Here is an 18094-nt window from a genome sequence, read left to right on the forward strand (position 1 = left end):
AGAATGTAGGAGGGCTTTTGAGAGAAATAGACTGAGAATATGAATGTATTTTGGAAGATAACTTTAAGAAACAGGAGAGAAAAACATTATAGCACAAAAAGTCTCTGAAATTTTAAGCTAAAAATTAAGAGAAATTATTCCCATTGGAGATGGACATTAAATTCAAAGGAATCTTAGTACAGTAAATACTTACATCAATTGTTTTTCTTTACATTAGAATCTATTACTTATTTTCTTTATATTTTTATTTATATTCCAGTTCAAAACATATGAGTTTAATAAATTTCAGATAACTTTAGATGGACATTTAATGTCCTATATGAGTAAAAAAGTCATTTTTCCTGAAACCTGGTAAGATCAACTTGCTACCATCAACTTGCCATAGCAAACTCACTATGGCCAACTCACCATGGGGCAACCTGCCATGGCCAACTTGCTGCAGGACAACTCTCTGCAGAATAATTTAACAATTGTATTTAATTCTTTAAAATAAATTAAAAAAATAATTATTGCCATTCACATTTCATTCTGTCCTTCCTTTTGCATCCTTTCTTTAATGATTCTATTCCAACATTTTTTTGATATTAGCGTAACAAGAGTTACACTAATGTCCCACAGTGAGTTGGTCATGTTGAGTTAGCTGCAAAAAATTGTCATAGACCTGTGCAAGGACTCTAAGCTCAGCCCCCTTCTCATATCTCCTTCCATTCTAGTTGGAGATTTATCACAGAACCTATATAATGTGGTGTTATAAGTATTGTTAATAAATAAATATCTATTCTAACATACTTGCATCAGCTGAAGAACAAGTCTGAAATTTTGACATTACAATATATTGCACTCTCGCAGGTACATCAAACATCTGTATTGCACATTTCTAGGCAGGTGCAGTATTTCACTGGTATGCAGTGATTCCAGAAACAGGAAGGCACTTTTGTATTCCTGGATTACACTTTTATAATTTTATTTTTTGCTTCATGTACAAAACTGTTGAGGCAAAGTATGTGTCCGCATTGAATGGATATGGAAAAAAAAATGGATATATAGCAATGTAACCCAGTCAACAAGTCTTTGAACATTTAGTTGACAATACATAGCAGCAACTAATCTTGTGCCTGATTAATTAATTGGTCTATATTCAATAACTCATATGTTGCAAGAAATCCCATATGTTGGCTTGCCTTGTTCCTCTGCTTGACATGTTCCCTGACCTTTGGTTAGACTTACTGTTTCTTGCATTCCTTTCTGCCACTGCTCAGTTTGGAATAGCAGTGACTTCATATCTAAACAAATGAGAAAATTGGAAGATTGGATTATTCTGCAGAAATATACTTCTGTTGTGGGCTACAACTCACCAATCAGCACAAATAATTTATACAAGAGTTGGTAAAATGATAGTGTGTGGAAGTTTAGAATTGTCAGTCCTGTATTCTACAACTAACAGGACAGTGAATGAGATATCTTAAGACAGGTATGCCAAAATATCCAAATATTACAAGGTCACCTGCTTCTATAGCTAGTTGTCCCTTTGCCTTTTTAAAAAATGATAGTTTTTTTTATCATCCACTTTGAAAGAATAACAGCAAAATCTTTATATACATATATGCATATGGAAACACACACATTACTCACACACACACACACACACAGAGAGAGAGAGAGAGAGAGAGAGAGAGAGAGAACTATATGAAATATTATCTGGTGTGTATATGTATTGCTGCCTCTTTATTGAAACCTAAAATGTTGCTTTGAGAAAAAAGAATTGGGAACAGATGGGTAAGAAATTATTCCAATTCCAGTTTTACATGAAGAAATGTGGCATAAATTTCCCAAGCGAACAGGGAGGTAATAAAATGGGTTTTGCTATTCTCAATGTAAAAATAGATTGAAACAATATTGATTTTGTGTAATTAATTCCTTTATCTTTTAAAATGAGTTCATTTGCAATGCAGACAAGTCTTGTTTACTGATTGTCTTCTTCAGTGACCGTCCCCACCACCACCAACCTCTATAAGTAATCTCTCCTGACCTGACCCAACAGCTGTGATAGTTGGGAGATTTCAATATACATGTAGTGTAAAATAACACAAATTGTTTACTGTGGAGCTTTCTGGTCCAGCTTGTTCCTCCACTAAGCAATTTATTTCTATTATCCAGTTTTCTGTTTTGCTCAAAAGATGTTTTGCATACATTTTACCCACATAATGACACCTTATTTTTTACCATGTTTTTTTACATTAAGGCATCCCTGGGCCTGGTGCATTACTGCTCTCAACTTTCTGGTATATAAATAGGCAGAATCAAAGCAATTTGAACTTATTTGCTGTTGGTTTCTGGAAATTTCAGTGAGACACAAATCAGTGTAATGAGCAAGATTTTATCTGGACCTTGGATAAAAGAGAAAACTGAGTTTTTCCAAGTCTGGACATGTTCTGTATTCAGAAAGATAGATATTGCCTTACTTTTGCCTAATTGAGTTTTCTATTCTGCCTCACTTCAAGATTTGCTAATAGCTTCTGTTCTGGAGGCATAACTAATCTAGCATCAGATCTGCTTTGGAAATGGACTGTGATTACTTGATGATTGCTACCCTTATGTGGGCTTGGTGTCTGAAAACAGAGTAACCTTGTTTCATGTAATACATCTAAAACATTGTTAGAATTTTTCCTGAGTAATATATAAAACCAGTTTCTTTGCCTCTTCAAATATGGAGGTTACATTTATAAATCAAGGAGACTAGTTATGAGTCTGCGCTGGTATTTACTTGGAGGTCTCTAGAGAACCAAGTAATTATTTATAAAATAATCCTCATGAATAACACCCAGGTGTACAACATCTTCTAGAGGCATTAAAGTCTCCTGCTAATATTACAGTATTGTAATATTATTTTAATTAATATTTACAGTATTGTAATTTGAATTTATCTTTAGCACTGTCTTATCTAGATTCACCCAAGTATAAAGAGAAAATATTAAATTCCAGTAACCAAAATTTCACAGTTTTGCTTGCCAATACTATTCATAATTTAATACTTTTACTCTGTGCTATGTTGTACAGCATTTGTTCCCTATAAAAGTTCTTGTTTTTACCTCTTTTGTTTTAAATGGTCTTCAACTATTATTAATGCAAGAAGTAAGCTGTATGAAGGTTTATCCCATAAGTATAAAACGATTGGGTTTTTTTTCCCCCTTTTCAGCGCCGTCTTGGAGATGCCGCAAAGAAAGCAATCAGCAAACTCCAAGTCAGAACAATAAGGAAAGGAGATAAGGTAATTTTAAAAATGCTTCTCTTTAAGTATGACTACTTTCTTCAGAGAAAATATTAAGGACAAAATAATAATAAAAAATACAACTAAAAGTTTTTTACTTGCAACTACAAAATGGAGTGGGTAAAGACAGGTCAGAAGATGGATAAACCAAAAGAAGGTTCACGCAAAGCTACCATTTTCATAGCAATCTGGAGTTTAGACTATCCGTATACATGGACAAAAAGGAAAAAAACAACAGGAAACTTATATCCTACTGCCACTCATTTGCACATCGATATTAGCCGCATCAACAAGAAGGCATCTCTGTGAGCACATCTCTCTTACTCAACTTGCATTTTTGTTATTTAAAAATATTGATTAGAATTATTATTTTTTAGGAAACTGAGTCTGATTTTGACAACTGTGCAGTATGTATTGAGGGTTACAAACCAAATGATGTTGTAAGGATCTTACCTTGCCGGTAAGTTATTATCATTATCCCAAAAAATTTCTTTTAATAAAGTAATTGACTTTAAGAAACAGAATCTTTTTCCAAATTTTATTAGATTGCTTGATATAGAGGTTTTATATTTATTGTTCTGTAATGGGATAATATTTGGGATGACAAATTTACATAAATGTGTCTTAACCTTTATGACAAATTTACCACTGGTGTCACAAATAAAGTACAATGAACTGTTTCTTTATCATACAATGTTTTATTATCTATATCTAAGTTTGGAATTGTTATTATGGACAGTGGATTTGTTTATTTATGCTGCTTTTCACATACATCCAAAAGTGATGTCCATATATTTTTTAAAAAGTTATCCTATCAACCTTTTTTGTTCTTTTTTACTCTAATACTGCTTCATAATTAACTCCAAAACACTTCTGTTTTTCACCTCTGACTTCATTTTTAGCTTTTTCTGTTGATAAAATAGTTTACACAAATATATTGTTAGTTAAGATTCTTTATATTGCCAAACAAATTATTTCAACTTAATGTTTGAAAATTCTGACTTGTAGAAAAAAAATCCATTAAACTAAATATAATTTTACTCCATTTCATAGGCATCTCTTTCACAAATCTTGTGTAGATCCCTGGCTCCTAGATCATCGTACCTGTCCTATGTGTAAAATGAACATATTAAAAGCACTAGGGATTCCGGTAAGCATACCAAGTAATACAGTAAGTAAAACTGTGTTTCTGCAAATATAACTATTCTTTTTTATGATGAAAAGCAAGTCATATATACTTATTTATAAGTAAAAACACATAATATATTCCAATGCAGCATAAAAGACCCAAGTATTCTATGGCCATTTTGTGTACTTACAAACTTAAATGGAGAAACTAGTTAAAACTGGTATCATCTGCATTGGTATTGGTGTAAGAGCTGATACATTGTTTTTAAACACAACAAATTCCTTAAATCTTGAGTTTCCTAAAGCAATGAAGGTTCAGAAAAAAAGGAGTTGTAGAAAGAAAAACAGAATCCCTTCAGCTGTATTGAGCTATAACTTTTCTTGATTCCCAGACAGCTTGGATTTGATTAGTTTTGTTCCCAAAAACACTAGTTGCTTCTGCCTTTTAGGTGAGGAAGACTATTTCATTGTCGACTGGCATTGAAAAGTTGAAGATTGCATTTGCTTGATTAAAAAGTGCTCTTTTATATGTGTTTCTTTCTTGATATTTTTAACTGAATCAATGCTAACACACATGTAGTATGTTATTGAGAAGAGATGGCCATCAAAAAATAATAATAAAAGGAATGGCCATAGTAAGTATAAAATCATTTGGATTCCAATTCATGTAAAAAATGTTATATATTGATAAACTGAGTTGTGTTTCAATCCCAGGCAATTTTCAATTTGTTATCCTAACAAATTTCTGATATGACCATTTATTTTCAGCTCAATATATAAATTAATATAGCCTCCAACAACTTTTATTTTTGTTTAAAATGAAATGAAAATAAATAGTTAACGATAGGTATCCTGATAACATATGGAATATATAAAGATGGAATCACATATCAAACTGTAGGGGTGTTTTGGGGGACAGTGGGAAATCTTTTCAATTGATATTGCTCCTGAACATTATTTTTGCAAAGTTTCTTCCCAGTTCTGATTGTCTTCTTTTTTATTTCTTTTAGCCTAATGCAGATTGCGTGGATGACATCCCTCCTGATTTTGAAGCTTCTATAGGAGGGCCCCCAACCAATCAGATTACAGGAGCTAGTGATATCACTGTGAATGAAAGCTCCATAGCAGTGGATACTCCTATCCGGACAGTTGGAATATTACAAGTTATTCAGGATGCAGATCCTGCTCCACAGGCTGTGGAAAGTACCATTACCACAAGCAGTAAGTCCCCATTGATCTCTTTGCTTTGAATAAAGCATTACAGATGCAATTCATAAAAGTACATGAAGTGGCTTTTCTGAAATATTTTCAGTTAGTTGATCCTCTGGATTCCAGTTGGAAAAATTCAATAGAACTAGAATTTTCATAGGGGCTTATAGTACAATTCTTCCCACCCACCCCTTGATATTAATTCAAAATCTCACTAGTGGCATGGAACCATAGGACCAACATGTTCAGCATATTATTGCTGATTGGCTGGGATCATGCTGTTATAATGAAAAATAATGTTTTACAGGAAGACATGAGGATATAAAGTTACTCACTTATGAAATATTTTTAGAAATAGATTTCACTTTCATATATCAGAGCAGCAAGATATATCAACATCGTGCCTTGAGTTGTGATATTGGTTAAACTTGGAACTTCCTGCAATAATCTGTAAAGCTTAAGAATTGTGACATGTTTTTATAAATATCTGATGGTCTTTTGCATCCCTGACCAAGAATAATCCAATATTTTGCAATATAATGTATGTTGGAAAAAATAGAAATGTAAAGGGAATGTTAATAAGAAACACCAATTCTTCCTGTTCTCTGTACTTCTTGGTTGTGATTCAAGTCAGTGATGAAGGACACATTTTGGCAGCAAGAGAACTTCACCAAGTTTAACTTTGTTTGCTTATTTATTTAAGGCAAGGTTGTAAAACTAGAGGAAAAACTTGAGTGCTTAATTAGACCACCAAGGTTGCAAGTCAAAAAGCAGGAAGAGTCAGAATAAGTGGTTGGAGACAACATAAAAGCAAAATTGAATTTATTAAAATTCAGGTAATTACAGTTAATAGGATTATTTACTATTGTCCCTATTTTTCATATTCAAATATTATAATTTCATGGCTCTGATGTAAGAACTCTATTTAGACAGATACTATGCCAAGCCTGAACAACAGAAAAAGGAAAGTTCATCAAAAAGTGCATGACCATTCAACCTAATATAGCACAACCAACACAAGGCCTAAAAAGGATAACACTGCCATACATCAAAAACGCCTCAGAAACACCAATAGACTATTACAACCGCATTGCATCAGCATAGCACACAAACCAACTAAAGCCCTCCAGAACATCCTAAGTAAACCAAAAGAACTAGCAGCCTCAAAAGAAAAAAAAACAGGAGTCATCCACAACATATAATATAAAGATTGCAACAGCCAATGTAGGACAAACAGGCAGAAGACTAGCAGAATGCATCCATGAACACCAACCAGCAGTCAGAAGACACAATGACAACTCCTTAATCTCACAACATATAGACAGACTTAACCATAGTTTCAGCTGAGAAACTGTGACCATCCTACACCAAGCCAAGTTCAAAAATGCTGGAGAATTCCTGGAAACCTGGCCCTCTAACAAATTGGCCAACAATAGACATACTGGCATAAATAACATAGTGCAAAAAGACAATCAACAAGCCAAAGAGGGAATAAAAAGACCCAAACTCTTCTCCACCAGCAATCAACACTCAGATGAGTATAAATTAACACCAAGATTAACATCAGATCAAAAATCTAGAAATACCCCAATCAAGAATTAGTATTTTTTCATAACTGCGGATGATCATTGTCTGAGGCGGTCATTAAATGAGGACTACCTGCACCTAGTTTCCAGTCATAAACATTCCCAGCATAATTTAAAGATCAATAAGAGATTGTGTCTATCCTCAGGCTTAAAATTAAAAAGAAACATTAAAAAATAGTTATCTGGAACTTTTAATAGCAGTCTGTAAAATTTAATTCAGCTGGACTATCTTTTTCTTATATCTTCCTACGAATAACTAGAATTTAAATGGCTGAAATAGTGAAGAAGGCTAAATTTGCTATGGCCTGGCTTCCTGTATGTAACTGGATGATGCAGGAGCTGCTAAATGAGCATCAAGGAAAGGCAAAGCCTGATGTTGCTGGCTTCTCAGGAAGACTGATTTTGAGTCCATTATGTGATCTACTGTTTTATGAAGGATTATGTTGTGCTGCACTTTAAAGGTAAAGGTAAAGGTTCCCCTGACACATATGTGCTAGTCGTTTCTGGCTCTAGGGGGCGGTGCTCATCTCCGTTACAAAGCCGAAAAGCCAACGCTGTCCGTGGTCATGTGGCCGGCATGACTAAATGCCGAATGCATACAAAACACTGTTACCTTCCCACCAAAGTGGTACCTATTTTTGTACTTGCATTTTTACATGCTTTCAAACTGCTAGGTTGGCAAAAGCTAGGACAAGTAATGGGAGCTCACTCCATTATGCGGTGCTAGGGATTCGAACTGCCAACCTTTCTGATTGACAAGCTCAGGGTCTTAGCCACTGAGCCACCGTGTCCACTTTAGTTCTTTGCAATTAAGATTTATCCTTTCCAAAACTGCATATTAGAAATGCTGAGCTTTAGCTGTAGCAAATATTTTAGTTTTTAACTTGCTGGAGTTTGTTGCCTATTTACAGTGCTTAGAGTTCAACACAAGTCATTGCCCTTCTAAAATATCAACTGAAGAGTTCATTCATTTTCAATTTCTGCTGATGTTGTTATGACATAAATTTGATTCCATCACAGTAAGATCAGAGGCTATATAGGTTTCAGGCTCTTTCAAACAGTCCTTCCAATCTATAAAGTTATAATAGCAGGATTGTTAGATGGTAGCTAGTTCCCTTCAAAGGAAGTCCAAATATATTGGTTTTTAGGGCACTTTACATAAAACTAAAAAGTCTTAAAAATATAGTTTCAGTGGTTTCTAATGGTTGCAGAGATGGTTTTCCTTTTCAAAGGAAAAAAAACCCAGTTGTAATCCTATTTTGGAATTTCTTATTCTTGCTTTCCCAGCTGTTCATATGATTAATAACATTTCCATGTGGAAAATAAGAAAGCCTGTTTTTAGACTTTTATGGGAAAAGCTGAAGTAATAAATGCAATTGGATTTTTTTATAATCCAGCTTTCAATTATTTGGCAAAAAAATACAGCTTTAAAACCTGCTCTCTCTTTCTCTCTCTCTCTCTCTCTCTCTATCTCTCTCTCTATATATAAATTGGGAATTCTAGACTTAACATCTGGAGACTGCTGAATTGGAGAAAAATGGGTGCATATCCTTTTTTCCTCTGTTTTTTTAATTAAAATAACATTAACAAGTAGTAATGTTGCATATATTTATGCTTACTCAGAGGGATATGTCCCTGAATATAATGGAACTCCTTAGTTATAAGTGTACTTCCTATGGAAGATACATTGGGAGCTAGACTTTCCCAGGGCAAAAATGCTGATTTTGTAACTAACAAACTGTCAGTAGCATTACACAAAGCATGACATATACAAAGCAAGATGTTCATTAAACTGAAATGAATCTTCTTGTTTAAACCTAACAGTCTATAAGAAAGGCCTGTATGCTTATGTTATAGAGGGCATTCAATGGTTTAATTGGCTGTGTTTCACAGTGCAATATAGATAGCCATTGGTAATATCTGGATAGTTTCTGACTTCAAATTAGCTAAAGGAGAAATGGATATCATTGATGGCAACAATATCCGAGGTAAATAACAAATAATTTACCACTCTCATTTTTTTAGCAATTAAAAAAAACTCCAGATAAATTTGCTCTCTCCTAATAATGCTCATAATACTTCAGAATATAAGGATTATTTAAATGGTAATTTGGTGCCCTTTCAAATACACACTAGAAACATTGTTGAATTTATTCTCATTGCATTTCTGAAACCATTTATGTGGCTTTTTGTTGCACAGAGATCTACATAAATAACTCAAGGTTACAGAATGTTAAATTTGGCTCAGCTACAGTGTAATGTTAGCAATAGCTGCATTTACTAGTTTGGCATGTAGCTCATACCAAGGTGTTCGGTTGTGCATACGTGATTGCTATTGCCAATATACATATCATTGCATTGCAATTTCCTTTTGCTGGCTGTCAGCTGTAGTGGCATGGCACCATAAATCAGATCAGATTTCATTATACATTTACCCAAATCTTAGAATAGATTTGCAATGCAAAGAATAGAATAGAATAGAAATGCAAAGTGCTGATCCAAAATGTTTGCCTCCAGTATTCTATGCATATCATGTTTCTGTGTTTAAGGATCTTTTAGTATTTGATGAATTTTTATAGTCCTTATCAAAATATATCAGCTTGATGTACTTTCTAAGTCAGAGCCTAGTGCTGAGATTCAAAAATCTTTACTACTAGTTCTGCGTGGCAGGGGAAAAATACTGTAAAATCTCCAGTCAGAGGTGGTATTTTCTGGTTCTCCAAACTACTCAAAATTTCTGCTACTGGTTCTCCAGAACTGGTGAGAACCTGCTGAATACCACCTCTGCCCCCAATTTTTTGGGTACCAGGGTCCGGTTCCATGGAGAGAGGTTTTTCCACAGACTGTAGGGCACATGGTTTCATGTGCTGCCTGTATTCCTGGATGGGGCTTCACCTGTTTGCACGGCCCGGTTTTTGGCATGTGCTGGTCCACAGACTGGAGGTTGGGAACCCCTCTTCTAAAGTACATAAAAATCACAATTCCTATTAAATTCCTATTAAATTAATAGAATAATCTCATGCATATAGAGATGGACGGATAAAATAGAGAATATTCTATATTCAGGGAAAACTCCAAGAAGAGAAAAGATGGAAAAATATCTAAATAAAAACATAAAAGGAGGAAACATTTTAATAATAACACAATGGAATAAAATGTTGATAAGCCTGAGAGAAGGGAACTGATAATCAAATTGAAAAAATAGTATGGCGAGATATTGGAAAACAGGAGAAAAAATTATAGATGTAGCATGGAGTAGAATGATTAGGAAAAATAAAAACCAGGCAACATGAAACAGACTAGAATAAAAGACAGAAGAGCTGTGCACAGATAGAAACTGGAAACAAGCATTACATAATATTGATTTTTGGGTGGGAGGGAAACATGAATAATGGAACTAAGTGGGTAGAACACGAAATACAAAAATTCCATATTGTGGCATTTTGTTCAAGGCCCACTTGTATACTCAGGTTATATGCATAAAAATTCAAATAATTACCTTCTGGTGGATTGTTGCATTTACATATTGACATTATGCATCTGGCATTCTGTTTTTCACTGTTTCAGTAACTATGATCCAACATGGGTACACACTGGTTTGTATGTGGGTGTGCATTATGAGATTGAGTTGTAGTTCTTGAAAATAGCATGAAGAGCTATGAGCATAAATTAGTTTTGTCCTGAATATAATTATTCCCAAGAGAACCTTTTGTGGAATTTAAAGTGAAATTTTATTGCTGAATATTGACTGTTAGTAATTTTGCAGTGGAAATTCTAAAAAATAAATTATCAAAGGCAACTCCTTTGTTTTAAAACATATTTTATATTATTAGTTTTATGTCCATTTCCAATGTAGAATATAGAATCTGAGTCAACATAATGCTGCTTCCTAATGCATCTATATAAAAAGAGAGGTTTTGCATGTGCAGAAGGATCAATTTGCTCTGTGATGCCTTAAAGATGTACAGGCTCCAGGAAAAATGTAACTTGGCCAATATAAAGTTTTGAATCTTCTGTAGAAAGTTGACCCCATTCCTTTTAAGATTTCCTTCCAGTCAGGCTTTCCCACTTAAGAGTCTGAAAGAAAGCACCTTATCAAATATTTCAACTGTGTGAACTAGGTTGGCTGGAAAAGGTTTTAATGTACACATTATATCTGGTCGCAGTTTGATTAGTCATGAAAAGGATGATGAAAAAGACTAGTCCTTTTCAGCTGTAGAAAGCTCTATATGTCCATGCCTTATGCAAGGGACCTCTTACATCGGTTGCTTGAGGAGGGAAATAAAAGAAATGGTGAAAAAGCTCATCTAATTTCTCTCTGTCACATCTTATACTGAACAGATCAAAGTGGGATTATTATAGAGTTTTTTTCCCCTCATGCTTCACCTCTTTCTTAGGACTATGAAATCTCTTCTACAAATTCTTCTTTCCATCCTTCTTTCTACTATTCATGGCTTGTTAATACCTTCCTCAAGGTCAGCTTTAAATTCCTTTATGCCCATCTTATTTAATGAACCTAAAAAGCCCAGATTGCAATCACTGTGGATGTCAATAATTCCTGAGTAGTGTGTACTGTGTATCAGCTACTCAACTGTGTCCATTGAAGGAAAGGAAAATTTGAAGATGGATGTTTGTTCCGTTGAAAGCAGTGGAGTTGACCCTTGCATGAGATTGGTGGGGCTTTGTTGATAGTTTCCAACTTTGATCCTGAAGATCTCAATAACACAGATGGAGTAAATTCAATGAAGGAAAGAAATGTGTTACTTTGGAGAGGTATAGTTGCTACTACTGGCTATGAAATAGGAGTAACTTCATAGCTATTCAAGTTTCCTTGTAACCCACCCATTTGAGTCTATAATTTTGGCTATAAATGTCAATAAATAGGTTTGTATTTTGGTCATCATATATATAGTCTAGCATAGTTTGTTATAAACATATGTATAATAATTAACAGAATGTACTTTAAAATTCCCATTCAAGTGTAAATTGCTATAGTAATATTTAATCTGATTTAATCCCTAGATCTGAAGTTGGATTTGAAAAATGAAATTCAATTCTCTTTTAGAGTTCATAAGCAGCATTCACAGGAACAACACATTAAAGCATGAGATCGACAATTTTTTTCAAACAGACAAAGATGGCTCAGGGCTGTGACCAAGTTATCTTTAATCAAGACAAAGTTTTTTTCTGGTGAAACCGGTCTATCAGGACAATCTGGTCTACTGAAATATGGTATTAAGACGATTACTTCCTTGCTTGGCACTCTACTCACTGTCTGAGGGCTTGGGGTTCATGCCCCATCATCTCATTACTCCGGCTGTTCTGATGGTACCTGTGTTTGATCAGCTTCAAGTGATTCCTGGCTAGGTAATTTTTGAAGTGTACATTCTGCAGGTTCAACTAGAGCAGCTTTGTCAGAGTCTGAATTCTGAGCCGTGACATAAGATGATTGTGTTTTAGCCTATTTGGATAGGATAGCAAGCCCCCTGAAAGAGCAAGTACTGTCATTGGATTTGCAAATGGTGGCTGTGGCAAAAACTTTAATTATATAATTACTGGTTCCAGCTGTGGCCAATTATAAGCTTAATAATTAATTTTACAATAATAAATTGTACAGCTAGTGATTTACTTGTCATTATTTTCACCACTTGTAATTTCCAGATTCTTCAAAGCCAACTTCTTGTAGACTATATTGCTGGTAACATTCCATCCTGATTGTTGCAATATAGCCCATATGAGGTTGCCCTTAAAAAAATGTCTAGAAATGGGGCAAGCAATGGCCAGTAAACTAAGCTGTGCAACAAATAGGAAATATATGAAGTTTGTACTGAAATATTTGCATTGGTTGCTCATTAGGCATAATTATAGCTCTGGTATTCATCATAAATGCCCTAAACCATACTTTTCAAAGCATATTTTGCAAAGCACACCTTAAAGATTTCCTTAAAGATTAATAGGTATTAAACAAATGCCTATTTTCTCTCCCAAGTTGGAAGAGAAAATGTTTTGTGAGTTTTGGAACTAAGTGGTTTCATTAGCCATTGAACAGAGACGTCAGCGGATTTCTTCTCAGGCATCACATCAAAACAATTGGGGGGGGCATTACATTGGGATAAAGTTTCACAGAGGAACTGAGCTTTTATGTGAAAAGGCATTGAAGACCCTCCTAACTTTTCTATCGTTAATTTTGGGAAAGTATATTTTCACATTCACTTCAAAAAAGACCAAATACCAGAACAATTATCTACATATATTTTAAAAATTAAAATAAGATTATACTAACTTTGTGATATTAATCAATTAGACATCAATCATCCTTATTAATTTACTGTAGATTGTATCCCAATCTACCTCTGACAGCCAATACTAGGAGACATTGATTAATTGGAGAAATCAGGAGCGTTCAACTTAAAGATTCAGAAGTATGTGTGTCCTCTCAAGATTTCCTCCTTTGGCCACCAAATTGTAGCTGTCAGTATGAGAAATTGAATATGCAGGAATTAATCCTAATAATATTTTGTCCTGAATCTATATATTTTTGGAAACATAGACTCCATGATGCCAGTCAAATGCAAGAGCTGACCTTGTAAAAATATTGTGGACTTATGCTTTGGCAGGTTTTCTTATTTCAATTAGAATAGAGCTGGAAGGAACCTTGAAGGTCTTCTAGTCTAGCCTTCTGCTTGAGCAGGAGACCCTATACCGTTTCAGAAAAGTGACTGTCCAGTCTCTTCTTCAAAACTTTCAGTGATAAAGCGCCCACCATTTCTGAAGGCAAGTGGTTCCACTGGCTAATTGTCCTCACTGTTAGGGAGTTTCTCCTTAATTCCAGGTTGCTTCTCTCCTAGATTTGTTTCCATCCATTGTTTCTCGTCCTACCCTTCTGTGCTTTGGAAAATAAATTAGCCTCCTCCTCTTTGTGGCAGCATCTCAAATACTGGAATACTGCTATCATGTCCCCTCTCCCCAAGTTCTTCTTTTCTCTAGACTAGCTAAACACAAATCCTGCAATTGTTCTTCATATGTTTCCGTCTCCTGGCTTTTAATCATCTTAGTTGCTCTTCTTTGCACTCAACATCTTTTTTTGTAACGCAGTGACCAAATTTAAAATCAGATGACAAGAACGAAATAGAAGTGTGAAGATGATTTTTAAATGATGAAAGACTGGCTCTAATCTTTCTTTTTTCTTTCAGGTGAGCAAGAACCAGCAGTAAGTAGTGATTCAGATATTTCATTGATTATGGCAATGGAGGTTGGACTCTCTGATGTGGAGCTTTCCACTGACCAAGACTGCGAGGAGGTGAAATCCTGAAAAAAGAGGAAACCATCTAAACATCCTTCTACTAAACTAACAGGCAGGAGCAGGAAGAAGAAATCCGTTGTGATACACACAATTATCCATATACATATGTGCACGTATGTAAGATTTGGGTCAGTTGTACATACATGAATACCCATATACACACGTGCACATATGTAACTGTATGACCTGCAAAGGCATCCAGAACGTTATGCGAACTCCAGTTAATTCCATTCTGGGATGGTCATGAAAAGCAATAGTTACAGATGTGTCTGCCTGGATGCAGTTTCATTATCAATTACATTTGATCATTTCATTGAAAATGGAAGTTGAAAAATGTATCGTTCTAATCCATGTGCCAGAAGAATATGCCCTTGCTTGGTGGCTTAGAACCATATAACTGAAATGAAGTCGTCTCCCCCCCACACACACCTTTGGTTTTTTTTTTAAAGAAAAGAAAGAAAAGGGATACCATAAGAGGATTATAGCTGACATTGATGAACATTATTTTTCTTCCTTCTCAATAACCCAAGCTTATTCAAGTATTCAGTTCAGAGATCTGAACATTATGGTGGGTCACAAAAATGTATGAATGCCAGGCATTTTCTACATGAAGAAAGCATGGCTTCAGGAAGAAATGGTGCTTCCAACTTTGACTTGATTTGAAGACTCTTTTTATTAAGATATTATTGGCCCTTGGAGATCTATGCTTCCAGGGTCTTCCAGACAGGGGAACAGAGACTGGTTTGATTGAGGTTGGCAAATTGCTATTTAATCCTACTGGGTCCCACTCTGAGGTTTAGGACGTTGATGTATGAGTGAGAGAAGAAGCGTGAAGACAACAATCAGAATGAAATTAAAGGTCAACCAATATATGTGGCCCTTTGTACCACTATATACTCTTCATGCCTTAATGGCTTTCATGGTGATTGATTTTGAAATTAGGTTTACTTTTAAAACAAAGCTTCCCCAAGAACTTTCTGACCTATGAGTGAGTGGAATGTATTGATATTGTTTGCAGTTAGATGGAAAGAAAATAAAAATGTAGGAAGGCAGCAGGGGTATGGTAGTTTAGAGTAGTTACCAATGGACTGATTGTTTATCCTACAAGGTATACTTTGAAAATCACTTTACCCCTCAAAACACATTATTAGTTACTCTTGATTTTACAAGTGAAAGTTTTCCAAGTTTCCAAGGAACATTTCAACAATTGTGGGAAAGGATATTCAGACACAGCCTCCTCTTTATTTAACTCCATTTTAACATGATTGGATAAATAACCAGTAATCCAATTCAGGGAGATCATTCCTAGAAAAGAATAAAATTGTACTAAGAATGAACTGCTTTCCTAAATACCTGTTAATCAAATTGATTGTACTGCATTTAAATTCACCTTAAAATTATTCAGAAAGTCTCAGGCATTTTTCTTATGATGTGTGAAAATATGCTACAAACACCTTTTATTGTTGTTTATGCTCCTGATGGGAGTATGTAGGCTAAACCTGGATAACTTTAGAAGTAAATCAAAAGGTGGTTATTTGTAATCTTATTTCTGAATCACAATTTAAAACTGAAACGTTCAAAACCAAATTCACTAAGAGTTGTGTGTTTTTCCCTAATTTATGTTGCAAATAAGTGCCATTAGCTGCTGGAATTTAAGTGATTTTGTTTTATCTATTGCTTAATGGGGTGTGCTATTTATGCAAAAGAGCAATTTGTATTTTAATCAAAGTACTTAAGAAGGACTTTACATCTTATTTTATGTCACAAAAGGTTAAGCTAATACTTCTGACAATAAAAATAGTAATTTCAATCACAGTAGATACAGAGTCACCTATAAACTGAATAGACACAGACTGTTTTTTCTTTCTGTAGTAGAAGAGTACCCTAAGAATTTATCCATAGGTGAGCAAAAAGTAGAATATAGATCTACTTAATGGATCCTGAATCATATCAGTAACTACTCTTAATAACTGTATAATGACAGTAGCCACAAAAGGTCCTCCCCATCTTAGATTGTCATTTGATCGAAGGTTTGCTTCTTTATCAGAAGAATAGGCATTATTACAGCCTGGTCCAATAGTTGAGCTTTTAGTGCCATATGTCTCTAAATCTCAATGTCTGACTTCTGTATCAGCCTCCAGCCGGATGAATCCAAAGGCAGAAATAATGGCAGTATTAAATCCTTGAAAACAGAGATTTGCTAACTTCTGAAATTAGCCCATGTACTCTCTTGTTACTCTTCTGTTTCCCCCACTCTCTGCTGTTAGTTTCCTAATTTGCTATTCTATGATGAAACTGAACAATGAAATAATGACCAAGCTTTGTATTCAGCATGATTTATCATGTTCCGCAAAAATTGGAAATCTTTTAGTCAAATGTCATCATTAATGCCATTTCTTCCTATCCCAGAACACTTTTGGATATTTTGCGAAACACCACCTGGGACAGTGCTAAGGGTCTGGCATTCAATCCAAAAGTGGAAAACATTGAAGATATCTTCTGCTTCCATCTTTCTTTGTTTGGGATGGAGATAAAAATATGAAATCTAATTTTGGTCCTGTGAATATGCAACTAGAAAGTGAGTGTACCTGGGAAAGACAGTTATTTACATTGTATCAAGGTTTGCTGTTGCATCTGATTTATTATAAGCACTGAAATGGCAATTTTGAAAGCAGATTGGTCATTTAAGAAGACCATTACCTTCAAGAAAAGATCACTGAGAAAGATCAATTTGCCCCATGTCCATGAAGCTTAATGAGGTATCTCCCCGGAACTGATGCAATTCCATTTGACTCTGAAATAACAAAAGGAACTAGAAATATTAGTACTCTGTTTTTTGCTATTTGATTCAAATTGGGGAAAATTAAACCTTCCTCTACTAATACAAAAAGAATATTTAACAAGTATAACTTGTGCTGCCATATATTGTTAACTGTGCCTGTGAAAACTTACCTGTCAGATTATAAGAATGTAGTTGTTTTAATATTGAACAGTGAGGCTACTCACTTTTCCAGTATATTCTTGTCTAAAAATGTAAGGCGCTCCGTCTTCAATTCAGTTCATTTCCATGACATGTGAGATACTATATTAATAGTCAGGGGCAAAAGATAGTCTGATTCTTGTAGGGCCAGCTTTCTTCACTACATAGCCATGTCCAGCTTTATGTTACCTACAGTGTTGCAGTAATGATGCAATAAATATGCTTATTTTGCTATTCTTGGTTGTTGACATGTTAAACCATGTTGTCCAACTGCATACAGCCCATCTGCAAAGTTGGGTTATGATAATCAAAAGTAATATTAGCTTGTAATCTGTCCCTAAGTCTGCCTGTGCTTCTTCTGTCTCACTACTACAACCATTTCTATGTTATTTGAAGGAAAACAACACTAATGACATATTATTTTGAGCCATAAAAGCCATTATGGCCCATATACTGGTGGTAAATATGTAGGTGGTCAGTGAACAGCATATGTGATTTTGCACTAAGTCTGATTGTTTTTCTTTTCCAATGTAACAAAATAGGGAAAGTATTTAGTACTCTAAGGAAGCCAATTAGGCGCAGTGGTTTAAGGCATCAAAACCCGCTGAATGACTTTGGGC

The 18094-nt window shown here is 34.8% G+C and overlaps 1 protein-coding gene across 1 annotated transcript in view; it reads left to right on the forward strand.

Annotated features, from left to right (window-relative positions):
- RNF150 (ring finger protein 150) overlaps positions 1 to 15894 on the forward strand; it is a 72371-nt gene extending 56477 nt beyond the window's left edge. The window contains exons 3-7 of the mRNA XM_026698087.2: positions 3197 to 3268; positions 3646 to 3728; positions 4322 to 4418; positions 5407 to 5617; positions 14385 to 15894. Coding sequence (XP_026553872.1) covers positions 3197 to 3268; positions 3646 to 3728; positions 4322 to 4418; positions 5407 to 5617; positions 14385 to 14503 — 582 coding nt within the window. The 3' untranslated portion in view covers positions 14504 to 15894. The remainder of the gene's footprint in view (positions 1 to 3196; positions 3269 to 3645; positions 3729 to 4321; positions 4419 to 5406; positions 5618 to 14384) is intronic.
- The last annotated feature ends 2200 nt before the right edge of the window (positions 15895 to 18094 follow it).

This window comes from Pseudonaja textilis, chromosome 6 (assembly GCF_049901715.1).
Source record: "Pseudonaja textilis isolate UNSWEBS1 chromosome 6, rPseTex1.2, whole genome shotgun sequence".
NCBI lineage: Eukaryota > Metazoa > Chordata > Lepidosauria > Squamata > Elapidae > Pseudonaja > Pseudonaja textilis.